At 38.3% G+C, this 13,145-nt stretch overlaps 1 protein-coding gene across 14 annotated transcripts in view; it reads right to left on the reverse strand.

Moving 5' to 3' along the window:
• Positions 1-13,145, reverse strand: part of PTPRM (protein tyrosine phosphatase receptor type M) — a 488,712-nt gene that overhangs the window by 197,648 nt on the left and 277,919 nt on the right. For all 14 annotated transcript variants that reach the window (XM_068932232.1, XM_068932230.1, XM_068932229.1 and 11 more), the window contains exon 11: positions 11,713-11,815. In XM_068932232.1, coding sequence (XP_068788333.1) covers positions 11,713-11,815 — 103 coding nt within the window. The remainder of the gene's footprint in view (positions 1-11,712; positions 11,816-13,145) is intronic.

The raw sequence follows: 13,145 nt of genomic DNA on the forward strand, positions 1-13,145 counted from the left end.
CAGATTTGAGAATATCTTTAGGAAATACGATACTATGCTGCTATCCATCTACACTGTTCAGAGATGCTGGATGTCATATGACGAAACACTGTACTGGAATCAGAAAGGACTTAATAACAGAGTTAAGAGGCAGCTGTCATGCAAGAGCCTGCTCGACTCTTTTCTGCATTCATAGAAATCCAGGGCAACTTGCAAAGTACAGGTCTGTTCCTGAATAGCCGTCAAGGAAATTAGAAGCTACACAAAGATAAACTATAAGAATAATGAAAAAAGTATTTGGGAAATAAAATGAGAATAATACATAAATATATAAATAAAGAGAAATAGTCTTAAGGAGTAGGAAGATTTCCTCACATCTAAACTAAAACAGAAACGGTAAGATTCACTATTGCTCATTTTCCTGAACGCAACTTCCAGTTTTTTTTTTTTTATATTAGATGCTGCAAGTGCAAGACGCTGCATCCTAGATCAGTGGTTTTCACTCTGTGCTCTGCAAATTCCTAGGGGAATGCCCAGCTAGAAAAAGGTAAGAAAAAGAAACCTATGGCTTAGAGACATAAAATAACAATGCGCCTTCACTGGAATATTTTTAAGGTTTTAAAAATCTAAAAAAATTGAAAAAAAACCCAACAGACAGATGGGACAATGTTACTATAAAGCACTAAAACACTTCTGTTATGAAATAAAGATTATAAGTAAGCAATACTCTATGTCAATACTTTCCAGCAAAACATAAACGCTTGCAGTGATAGCACTACGCCTTGGAGACTGTGGAAGCTCTATGAATGTAACAACATCCACATGCCTAACTATGGGAAATGGCATAGCTCTTACTCATTTATCTCTGAATGCAAAATAGCACACACATGCAAATTAATCAAGGAGCTTGGGTATTGCACAGAAATGAAGAGGTACTATTTAGAGCAGGAGATCAGCTAATAGATTTATGATACAATGTTAGCGCTAAAACAGTGAGATCTTTTTATATTCCACAGAGCTGTGCACTGGAAACCTACCCCTGAATTGGGCTGGGGAATTAAGCAAATAGATGTATTGAAATGAGTAGTTTATAAATAGAGGGAGAATGCTTATTTTCTCCCTTCTTCAGGGATGCTCTGCAACCTGCTGGTTTATGTGTAGCACAGAAAAAAGAAATGTACTTGCTGAGACAGCTGAATGAATACACAAGCCAATTTCAACAGGTTTTTGATTCAAAGCTTGACAATTGTTTATTGCTCATTAAAGCACTCACAGAGGATACCAAGTTTTCCATCTATTCAACCAGGGGATACAACGTGGTGCCCTGAGAGACTAGCTCAAACAGATCTGCTCTGGTGGTTTAAGATGCGGTTTCTTTTGCCCTTTCTTCTTCTGCCAGATACTATGCCTTCATGAGAGACCTGGCAGAAAGGAGCACGTGCCTGTGCTTCAGTCGCTTACCGAAAAGTCTAGCGTTAATGCGTAAGCAGCCCAAGGACTAGAAACATCTTCTCCTGCCAGCTCTGCTATGGGATTGGTAACCTCTAATAGAAAGGCAGAACAGTCAAGTGAGAGGCAGTGATTTCTTAAATCATCACAACAAAATTCTTGTCTCTCCATGCTATCATCTCTTTCCACAACTAAAATGCAGTGGGTCCTGGTCCAGCAATTTGGAAATGGAGATTACTGCCTGTGTTCACTTCAGTCCTTTCTTCTCTACCAAAGAAGGCTCTGAAGGGCACTTTTAATCATCAGTGCAGAATGATGCAGGCAGATACAGAAAAATAGCCTGTTTTTGTGGCACTGTCCCCAGTTTCTCAGGGCTTCTGTGGATAAATACAGGGCTGACCTTCTATTCAGTGAAGGCATCTCTCTTCCTCCTCCCTCCACTGAGAATGATTCTGGTAGAATTAGGTGGCATAGAAACCCTGGCAGCATGACACCTTACAGCTCTTCCCACAGGAAATCTGGCCATAGATAAAAGATTCTGCACAGTTCAGGATTAGAACAGCTGTTAAATACAGATGAGATTCTTGCCTTGCGCTTCTACTGTCCTATGAGACTAATCTTGAAAACAGCTTCACCTCTAGATATGAGAAGACAGTTAATTTGTTCACCCTCATCTTATCTCCCCACGGTAAACTCTCCCTAAATTCAACATTTTTAGAATGCCTTAGACTTCTATCCTACCACTCTTTGAGATCGTTTTAAGCTGAGGCACTTATACTGCTCCTGACTCAACAGTTGCTAATTTCAGTTGTAGAGCCCAGTAAGTGACTCTAATGTTTCTTTATGTCATTTAATGTAATCCAGTTGAGCAGATTAGCTTTTACTTAGCAATGCTTTACAGTCTTGATGCCTGTTGTAAATGCCAGTGATTTCCCTTCCTGCCTAAATGAGCAGTATAACAGAAAGAAAGTTTTCATGTTAATGTTCAGTAAAATGAATAGTCCTTCAACATCACGTAAGGAAAATGGCAGTGTTTCACAGGGAACACATTCATAACTTTTCTTCCTCTTTCCATGTAGCATTCCCCTTTATTCTTTCACCTCCTTTAATACTTGTTTGCTTGGAACGCATCATCAAAGTGCTTTAGTACAACAACACATAAAACAGCTCAATCAAATATTATTTACACTGAGAGTTAGGAATTCCCTCAAATTACTTTGTCCACAGTTTGTCTCCCATGCATTTGTGTACTAGTAACAGAATCCTTGTTAATGCAGTCATTTATATGAGTTCTTTATTCACTAGCAAATACTAACCTTGCTCACAAAAAATAACTAATACTGAAAGAAAAAATTCTGAGGTCCATTACAGTATGAAAGTGTGCCATTGTTGAAGAATCTATGGAAAAAGCAATTAAAACAGTAGAGTTTACTTTCATGTCATAACTCAAATTAGGGAAAAAAAAAAAGTTGATTTTTGACTCCTTGATCTGTGTGACTCTCTTGACAAAGCTTGGGCTTTACTGGGGAATGACACGCAGACCAATAAAAAGAGATTTTTGGCATCACAGTGCCCTATGACTGGCTTTCACACAATATTACATCATATAATCACTTGAATACATTTATCAATCCACCACCTTTCTGACATTATATCTGTACCTGTTTCAGAGTTTCACTCCATCATTGGTTAGAGACTTCAAACTTGACCTGTTTATTTACATGTTCTTTTAACTTTATTGATAACTCTTCTAACTTCCCTCTCTGAAGTATATCCCTTGCATGCACTTTTAGGAGACAATTATATATTCTCTTAGCCTTAGTTGGCTACTCTAAACAAGTATAGTTCTTTCAGTCCCTTCACCTGTGACACAGGTTTGCCACTTCCCTAATTATTCATGCCCTAATGCTCTGCTGCTGTGGTGCTAGTATAAATTAGCATTTCTTCAACACTGGTAGATCACAAGTGTGCTCAGCAGTCCAACCGAGGTCCTGCCAGGGCTTTGTACAAGTGCATTTATAGCTCCGTACCTTTGTGGGAACCCTCCTCCCCTGCTGTGTATATTCAATTCCCCTTTTCCACAGCTGTGCCATGTTGTGATGATTCAGTCATATACCAAGCCAGCAATACACACTTACCTTTTTTCTCTTCCATTATTTCCAAAGATGAGCCTCTATCTTACAACATACATCTGTGTTATTAGCTCATCTATGCAGAACTTTGCATTGCATCCTATTTCTAGTAAGTTAACCCTTAAAGTTATCCAGTATTTTCTGTGCAACATTCCAATACATTGCTGTAGGATCTATTTTTACTGCAAAACAGATTATAATATGTTTTATTTATGTTTGGTGCATGTAAACAAAACATGCAGAATGCTCTTGGGTCACCTCTCATAGCAGACAATTCAATACTTCACAATACAGCACAATGAACATGTAGCTACATCACGGCCACTGGTGTAGAGCTTTCATGAGGCACTCAAAAATATTTAGCGAATTTAAACGCTTACGAAAGACAAGCAACTAAATCTCAAGAACCATCAAAAACATAAAGCATGTAACACGGCAAAGGCGGGGAAAGACTGATTTGTAACACTGCCAAGCCTTCAGCACTAGCAGAGTTCGAGTAGCTATGACTTCTAGGATGACCTGCATGGCTGGCCTGAATGAACTACCACTAAAAGCTATTATCAGCTGTCTACTTGGGTCCTCTCACTTTGGAACCTAACACTCAACAGCAAAAATACTGATGAGATTCAAACCTCCGGGAAAAAAGAAAAACTGTAGTGAGGTGATAAGCCACACTGTAAAGTCTTATCACACACTGACACCATAGATATGGGAAAGTGACACATGCATAATATAAGTAAGACCAATACTGAAAGCTTCCAGAGAGAGGGAGGTGTTGTATATGCCCGACAGCTCCTAACTACAATTTTACAGGAATTCCAAATGGGTCATTCAGCACAGTCACAAACTGCTAACTATGCTGATAACATACAGATACTGTGCGACAGTTCTTCAGAAAACGTAGAAACGTTGTGCTCCCAAATAGAGCTTTCTATTAGTTTACTGAAAATATAATAACACTTGAGAACAGGCTGGATGATTTGCTAAGACTTAGCTGCCTGAAGTCCACCTAACTGTTATACATATAACAGTAGATTAAACAGAGCAGCGGAACAATATCCTCCTCCCTGTTAAAAGGTTAGAATAGGCCCCAGCAGGGCTTTGGCATGAGCAGGCTATCACTCTCCCCAAAATTTCTGGAAATGGACCAGGGCCCATTCCCAGCTGGCAGTCTGCATGTGGCCATTCTGCCTTGCAGCTGAACAGGATGAACATGGACTGCTTTCAGCCACTTGGCCTCAGTGGCAGAGAACAGTACTGGGGTTACAAAATACACTGGTAAAAATACAGGCCCGAAGTCTGAACGTAAGTAGGCTCTCTGGAGTCTCTGGAGTAGGGTCTCTGGAGTGCTGAGTAGTCCTTCCTTGAAAAATGACCATGAAAAAATGACATAGCTCTGTTCCACGTGTAGTCAGAGACCAACTTGCTCGTTCTAATAAACAAATTTAACAAATTCATGTTTCATCAACGCTGACGGATGTTGGCACTCCAGCCCCAGAAAAACGTGGTATGAGTTTCAAGAGCTTCTCGTTTACCAAATAAACTGCTCCTGGACTTCAGCCTTCACCAGGGAGACCAGAAACACCCAAAGAGCCAAAGGACGTTACAGAACTGACCTGGCTCAATGAGATAATCATGCTGTCGGAATAAGAGGGAACAACAAAAGCACTACAGAGAAGACTGTCATAAGGAATTAGGCAAAGATACGGCCTCCACTGCATCCTACTTAAGGCCAGCATACTGAGAGAAGGTCAAAAAATGAAAATGTGGAGCCTTGTAACAATGCTGCAAATTTCTTAGTTGTCACTTTATATACAAGCCCATGAGAAAGTACTGGTGAGTTACAGAATGGAAAAATAATCTGTTCAGAGATATAGAATAATCTATTCTCTCTTCTATTCTTGAACTGCTCTAGCTCGCTTTATTTATCACATATTAATTTTTAGTAACCACATTGTTAAACGACAGATAACACTACGCGTTGGGTTCTCAGTGAGACAGATTACTACTCAAAGAAATCAAGAATCAATGTTACATTTACCCAGGGGCTGTGAGAGAAGTCGTGGTAAAAGTTATCATGGATATCTGTTAACAAGCCAGGAGGACACATGAAGCTGCACTGAGCGTGCCTAGGCAGCACGTACCATAAATTGTAACTCAAGTCACAGTAAAAATTCAAGGACAAGTTCTACTGCATAGCAAAAAAGAACAACAACATTTTACAGCATATGCAATTACTGGACTGTTCCCTCAATGAAATTGGGATTGACCCTTTTGCTGTAAATAAGTATATCTGTTGCTATAAAGAAGTGACCAATAAAACTCCATTCCCTCAGTATCACAGACATCCTCAAACAAGTTTACTGACTGCCTTACGGGCTGTAAAACAATAATCTGGAAATATAGTTTGCAGGCAAGAGCTGACCCTGCAATTCAACAATACAATTCAAGGCTTCATGTTTACAGACCCTAAAACAATATAAGGTATATTTGTGATAAGCAAATAAAAGGAGCGGATAGTAAGTTCTCTTCATGCTGTTTAGGTCTTACGGTCTCACAGTATTTCAAAAGGCTGTACTTAAACAAGACCGTTCAGAACACTAGTAAGTTAGTAATACTACTTGAACACGTTTAGTAACATTATTTCACCATAACCATTCCTTTAGCACAAATCCACCAAACATCTAGACTGTTTTCATCAGTGAACTCTTGAAAAGCAAAAAGTTCACTTTTCATGCATTAGGAAGCTTTCCAAACCTCTCCCTTCTCATGTATACTTTTGAGAGTTCTCTCCTCAGCTGTGTCTACATCAGATTTTCTTTTTTCTCATTACTGCATTACTACTCATGATATATGTCACTGGGAGTAGAAAGAAATTACAGTAACATGCTAGAATTACATAACACGCTAGGTAGGAATTGTAAGAGGTCAGAGCTAAAAATACAGATATTGTAATGCTTTTATTTGCATGTGCTGTTGCCATGTTTTTGCCCACACAGAAAGCAAAGATGTCTCTTATTGTGCAAATCAGTTTTCCCACATTTCAGAACTCATTTGCTCGCTTATCCTGAATTTATAATCATACTCATGATGCCTGCCTCCTTAATTTATGCATGGAAATTCATCCTGCTCTTTTACCAGGCATTACATAAACGTGGATTGAGATGTCTGTATCTCTTCTTCTCTGACAAGCGGGTTTCAACTTTTAGGCCCCGTCCTTAGTGTGGCATGTACTTGCAACAGCAATGAGAGTGTCCCATGGCCTCTTTAAGGAGATTACAGAAAATATCCTGAAGCTTCTGCATTCAAAGTCCTTGAAACCTTGCTGCTTCTTGGGTTCTAATGGTATCTGCCACTGCCTTCCAAACAACCTGGCAGTTTTTTCTGTAGATTTCTTGATTGCCCGTGAAACAATTTAGCGTGCTGGCCCGGCGAGTGTTGTGATGAAGACCGTAAGCTTCAAGGATAAGGGTAATTAGTGGCTTCTCTGGAAGGCTGTCAGTCAGATTGGAGGGTCCTGCACAAGATCTCTCAAGTTTCACAGATGACCCCTAAGATGTGTCTTTTTCCTTGGAATATGTGAGAGAGGGATGGTAAAGCAATTGCGACCTCTACTTCATGTGCAGTGCCTGGTGTTTCCAGTGGGGCACTGTTGCATTACATAAATCAGGAGTTTGTACTTTTCAGATGTGACAATCACAATTTAATCTACTCCTTCCCACTGCTACTCAGCGAGCAGGAGGTAGTTCTCTTCTCCCATTCATTTAAGGACCATTGCATTACCAGTGCAGCTGAAACAGTGAAGCCACAAACAGAATGAAATGCTACCAGAACTTTGGCTAAAGAGGTTTCTTTATGCTATAAATTGTCATATGAATCATACTGTTCTTACCCTAGGGTCCATATGCAGATAGCCCTAATTCCACGTGTGACAAATGAACCTAGTATTTACCAGATGCCTTCGAAGGTTTCGATTAGGCCAATAAGACATGCAGTTCTCAGAAGAATTTAGACCACCTGAACACATCATGAAGTGTTTACCTGATAAAGTAGTAGAAAGGCGTATACTGCTTTAGATAATACAAAGTTTGGAACTTCTGTGGCATTCTTCAGCTGTACTTCAAAATATCTTCAAAATATCAAAATATATTCAAAAATTAATATGGCTTTTTGGGCCGAAATACAGTATATATTACTTCACCATGGAAGAGGGATTAAAAGTAAGTTAAGTTTCAAAATCAAGCACTGCAGGTAAAGAAATGTCAGATTTATTTTCCTAGTAAAGCTGTTCTTTTTCTGGGGTACCCATTCTGTACGTTGAAGAAGACAGGCAAACTGATGATAAAGGGAATGCATTAAAGAGTACACAAACTGTATTCATCCTAGCATACTCTCATTTCTGTGGTGAATTTCAACTCCAATGATTTGTAGTTTATCTGCATGTGGTTTCCTTTGCATGTTTTCTTTAAGGTTCTTTTAAATTACACTACTTGCAATTGTGACAACCTCTCTATCTCCCTCCGATCCTGCCTGGGCTTTTCAGCACTGTAGCACAGGCTGCAGCCCCAGGAGCTGCAGGAATGACTCCATAAACTGCAGACAGGAACTACCCTGGCATCCTAAAGGGGCAATTGAGGACTTGATGCTAAGTACTGCATCCTGGAAATGACAAGCTGATATAACTAGCTCTGCTTGGCCCCTGTGCTGCAAAAAAGGAAAGGTCATCTCCTATCTACAAACCCACCCCAAAGACCAGAGAGGCAGAGTTCAGTCCGGACAGCCTTGGCTCGTTTCTTATCCTTCCTCCTCCTTCCGTCAGTGTGCTGGCTCTTGCCAGGTGCTCTTGCTGTTATCTGGGCCAAAACCTTTGGGATGTTTACACTTAGGGCTTTTTGAGGACGCGGCAAAGAAGAGCAGGAGAAGGCGGGTACGGTGACAGTATTTTGCTGATTACGCAACAGAGATAAAGAAATGACAACATTCAACCTTTACAGTGGCTAACCTGAACGGAAGTTTATCAGAAAAGGAAAATTTGCTTCTCCCTGCTGAAGTTAAAAGCTTGGAGCAAAATACAGGAAATTTTTCCAGGAAAGGTCACAGAAACCTTTTCTAATGGAATGAGGTGGAAAATCTACAGGGTCACTAGCAGTTCTTTCTAATGTAAATGAGCAACACAAAATAAATATACGCAATCACTGAGCATTACACTTTTCATTCCTGCATGTGAGTCAGATCTTTACAATAAATTAAGACTCCCCAGCCGAAGTAAATGGAATTGCACCGATCTACGTAACTGCAGACAATCTGGCCCCAGAGTCTTTTAAACTTTAGGCTAACTTCCATCGGGTAAGTACAAAGCAGAAAAGAAATTGCCTTGGAAAAGTGAGTTCCTCAATAAATGCTGAATAGCTCTTATATGAGCAATACTTATGATTGTATTTTTTATGAGATTTTTAAAAATCTATACTAACTTTTAGATATATATATCTCTGAAAAAAAAAGTGGTCAGTAACCACACACAAATATATATTATATATTATATATTATATAACAAATATAACACACACAATTTCCACATGGCCATCATTTTAAATTCAAAAAAGCCTAGTAAATTATAGACAGTCTAAAAATCAAAATAGCTTAGCCAACAGTTAAATAAGCAAATACACTCACTGTTACTGAATGCATTACTGCTCTAAACATATATAATTCCAAGATAATCTCCTTGAAATAAACACCACAGCAGCCATAAGACATGCTAGACCTGAAACTGAAGACAAAAGCGAGCAGTATTTGTTGTATCACAACTCTGACAAAATACATTTTAATCAAGTCCAGTTTTATGAATACTAAAGTAACCTGGAATGCCATTTGGCCTTCATGATTAATGTGTACTTTATCATTGTAAACAGAGCCTCCCGAACATTTCCGTTCTATCTACTTTTTGAAGTAACACTTGCAGAATCAACATCTCCCTTTCTCTGTTGCGGTTGTTGTGAGGGAATTCTAGATAAGGTACCAGATATCAGGACTTTTTTTTATATATTTGATTAGAGGGAAAAAAATTAATCACAGAAAAAATGCTGAATTTCGGAATTGGGTATATCTGAATTAGGTATCCTCGGGTATTAACTTTGCTGACTTGAATGGTAGAACTTGTATTGTTCTTACCCATCTCAGGAATTAAAGAATTTTATGTAATATGGCTGATGTGTTGATCAATAAAACAACAGCAATCATTTACACTGCAAGTTTAGTGCAAGTTCAAAAATCTGCATTATCCAAGCTGGTGGTTGTAAGAGAATCAATAGACAGGAATCTTCCTTAGTGGAGTGCATAAATGAACTATGACTAAACTTTCAACACTCAATGAATATAGATTAAGAAATCCGTATGCAGAATGTGTTCTGCAAGCTATGCAATGACAATATGCTTGAGGGCATAATGCACAGTAAAATGTTAAACGTATTAAGAAACTTTTACTTTAATTTTCACACTCTGCTTCACTCAGTATTTATATTGTGAGTTTGCAACCAGCATTCATTTTATTTTAAGATCTCTTGCAGAAGACTTTGCTACACTTGCTGCCATGTGTTCATCTGTTTCTGTCAGTTCTACAGTTTGATGTTTCTTTAAATCCCTCCTCCTATTTCTCTAAGCACTCATCCCCTTATTTTGCATACTTTAATCTCCAAACTAGCTCCTTTCTATTGCCACCAAAGTTTCTGATGTATCACTACTGCTATAGAAGTCAATCATCTTTGGTTCACGATGTAGATAAAAGGAATGAAACTGTTTTTTTATTTATGGTCTAAAATGTTTGTGTTTATACAATAATGACTCCAGCTAGCACAGTTTTAATCCAAATGCTTGAATTCAGAAGAACTGCACTACAGGTTTAGGAAATAAAGACAAACCTCAAATCATTTAATAAACCCATCCTGTTTCTAATCTAATCTGCTAAATCAGTTTCATTAAATCTGAGGTAATTGCTTTCTATTTTTTTCCCAGCTGGTTCAGACTTCCCCAGCACATCATACTGTTTTTTGAAAAACTTGCTGGAATGACCAATGGATTGGCACTTCTTAAAATCAAATATGTATATTAATTATTGTGTTTTATATATATATAGACACACACACACACACACACACACACACACACACAGAGATACAAGTGCGACAATATGTTGCATAAAACAGAAACTAATTCTATTAAACACGGAATATTCTAAAGAAACACAAGGAATATTTCATTCAGTTATTTATGAATATACCAGATCTATACTTCTCAAATCCACAGAAATTACCAAGAATGTCAGCATCAGAATGGAAATAGCTTATAGCCATTCACCACAGACACAAACTCTTCCGAACAGTAACAAAAGGATTAACCTCTACCGAGTCTACTTGATTTCTCAAAAACTAAAAAAAACCCCAAACCTCTGGAAAATCTGTATTTCTCTAATAGGTATTTTGATCTATTCCGGGTATTGAGCTCATGACTGGTTCTCATTCAGTCTAGCCATTCCTCTGTTTTCCTTTCTGAAAAGCGGGCATCTTCTATTCTAATCAGCATAAGACTTGCACAGTACTGTATGTGAAATAAACCACTGCAAACTGGAAACTCATTAGCAGATATTACATAACACTAAAGAATCAGAGCTACTGGTTTTCCATTTTTTCCCTCTGTTTCTGCTCTCATGGTCAATTAAATGCAAATACTTTATTAATCTTTCCGTCCATATTTTTTTAAATTGGCTAACTTACTAAAAGCTGATTATCCTAAATCTGTGAAGTAAACAAGAAGAGTGACTATTAAAGACATAGTAGCTCAGGATAAAAAATGTGATATGCCCTTGAACTTGTAACACTGAAATAAGCAATTACCTTAAAGAAGCCACCCACACAACAGAACTATGGCTTTGTTCCTTATCTTCAAAGAACAAGCCACTTGCATCTGGATCAAATCCTTTAAACAATACATGAGCACTCAACATCAAAGCACTTTCATTTTCCTCAGTTATTTAATTTAATTAGAGCTAATACAGACATGAATTTAGACACTGATTGCTGTGTAGAAAATCCTCAGAAAGTATGTTCAAGAAATTAATCAATTTGGTTTTAATTTTATAAAGATTTTCCCCCAGTACCTGACAGGAGCGCCTCTGCTCTGTGCAGGTTTCAGCAAGACTGTCACAGTGCTGTCAGTTTGATTCAAAGGTGTTTCGAGTTCATATGGTGGCATAGAGGGTGCTAGAATAAGAAAAGAAAAGAGGCAAAAATAATCATTATTTCTGTATTTTCTCTTTCAAGACCTATGTCTTTATTTGAGTAGATAAAGACTTTTGCAAAAATAAAGACCATAGTGTTAGTCTAGCATGCCTTCAGTTACAATTCAAGTATTGGACAACTGTTAAAGCACATCAGCAGAAAAACAAAGAAACACCAGTTCCTTGCCAATTTTAAGACATCCAAGAGATCTTTATAGGAGCAAGCTTTCAGAAAGCAGTGAGAATCCATGACTTGACAGTCAAACCCTTTTAGGTTATCACAAGAGGAGCACCTGAAAACCTACATGCCAAAGCGGCTGTAGTTTCTGAAAACGTGAGCCCAGCTTTCTCAGTATGTCTATGGTATCTGGGTACGCTCGCAGAACTTGCCATTTCCACAGTTTTTACTGGTGTTGTAATTGTCGTGGGGCTATGGTCCACCACAGACAGCACCTACAATAATGAGGCACGACTATCATCACGAGAGCTTATCTTACTTTGAAGCCACACTCAACAGCACCTTGGCAAACTGGGTCTTCATTATGGAATTACAGTTGTGACTGAAATGAATGATGCCTCAGTTATTGTCTTTCATTATTGTTACTTCTTTCGTTGTTACCATACGGTCACATTACTTATATTGGATGGAAGAGTGCTCAGTTAATTGGTTGACCAATAGTCTGTTGGATCCTTATTGTACAATTGTTAATGATGACACACATTTAATGGAGTTAAAGCTTATAAAACCAGAAAGTAATCACTGTAATGATCTTTTTCACCACAGATAGCTATAATGCAGGGCAAAAACTTTCCCTAAATTAATTCCGACTTGAAACAGTAAATACATTTTGAGGGGAGCGGGAGGTATCTTTTCCTTAGTAGGCTCTTCTGGTGGCTAATTATCCTCACTGTTAAACATAGACTCAGCATCTGAATTTGGTTAGCTTCATTTTCCAGTCATTGGATGCTTTGTGTGTACCAGTCTGATGAAGTTAGTAAGAGCATACTTTTGCTCCACATACAGATAACGTCAACCCTTAAGTTTCTCTAATAAATTAAATAGCTCCAACAACTGGAGTCTCTCTCTTTAAGGTGTATTTTCCTTTCCTTTTCACCCTTCTATTAGCCGTTGCACCTATCTGAAAGGTGTATAAACTTCTTTGTCCTTTATCCCTCTTATATTACCCTATTTACTCATCTAAGGATTGCATTAACACTTGTCCATAACACTTCACAGTGAACTGTGAAAAATTAATAATGTCTTCATCACTTTTCATTGGTATTCATCAGTTCTGAGATGCTGCACAAATAAA

This window comes from Struthio camelus, chromosome 2 (genome assembly GCF_040807025.1).
Source record: "Struthio camelus isolate bStrCam1 chromosome 2, bStrCam1.hap1, whole genome shotgun sequence".
NCBI lineage: Eukaryota > Metazoa > Chordata > Aves > Struthioniformes > Struthionidae > Struthio > Struthio camelus.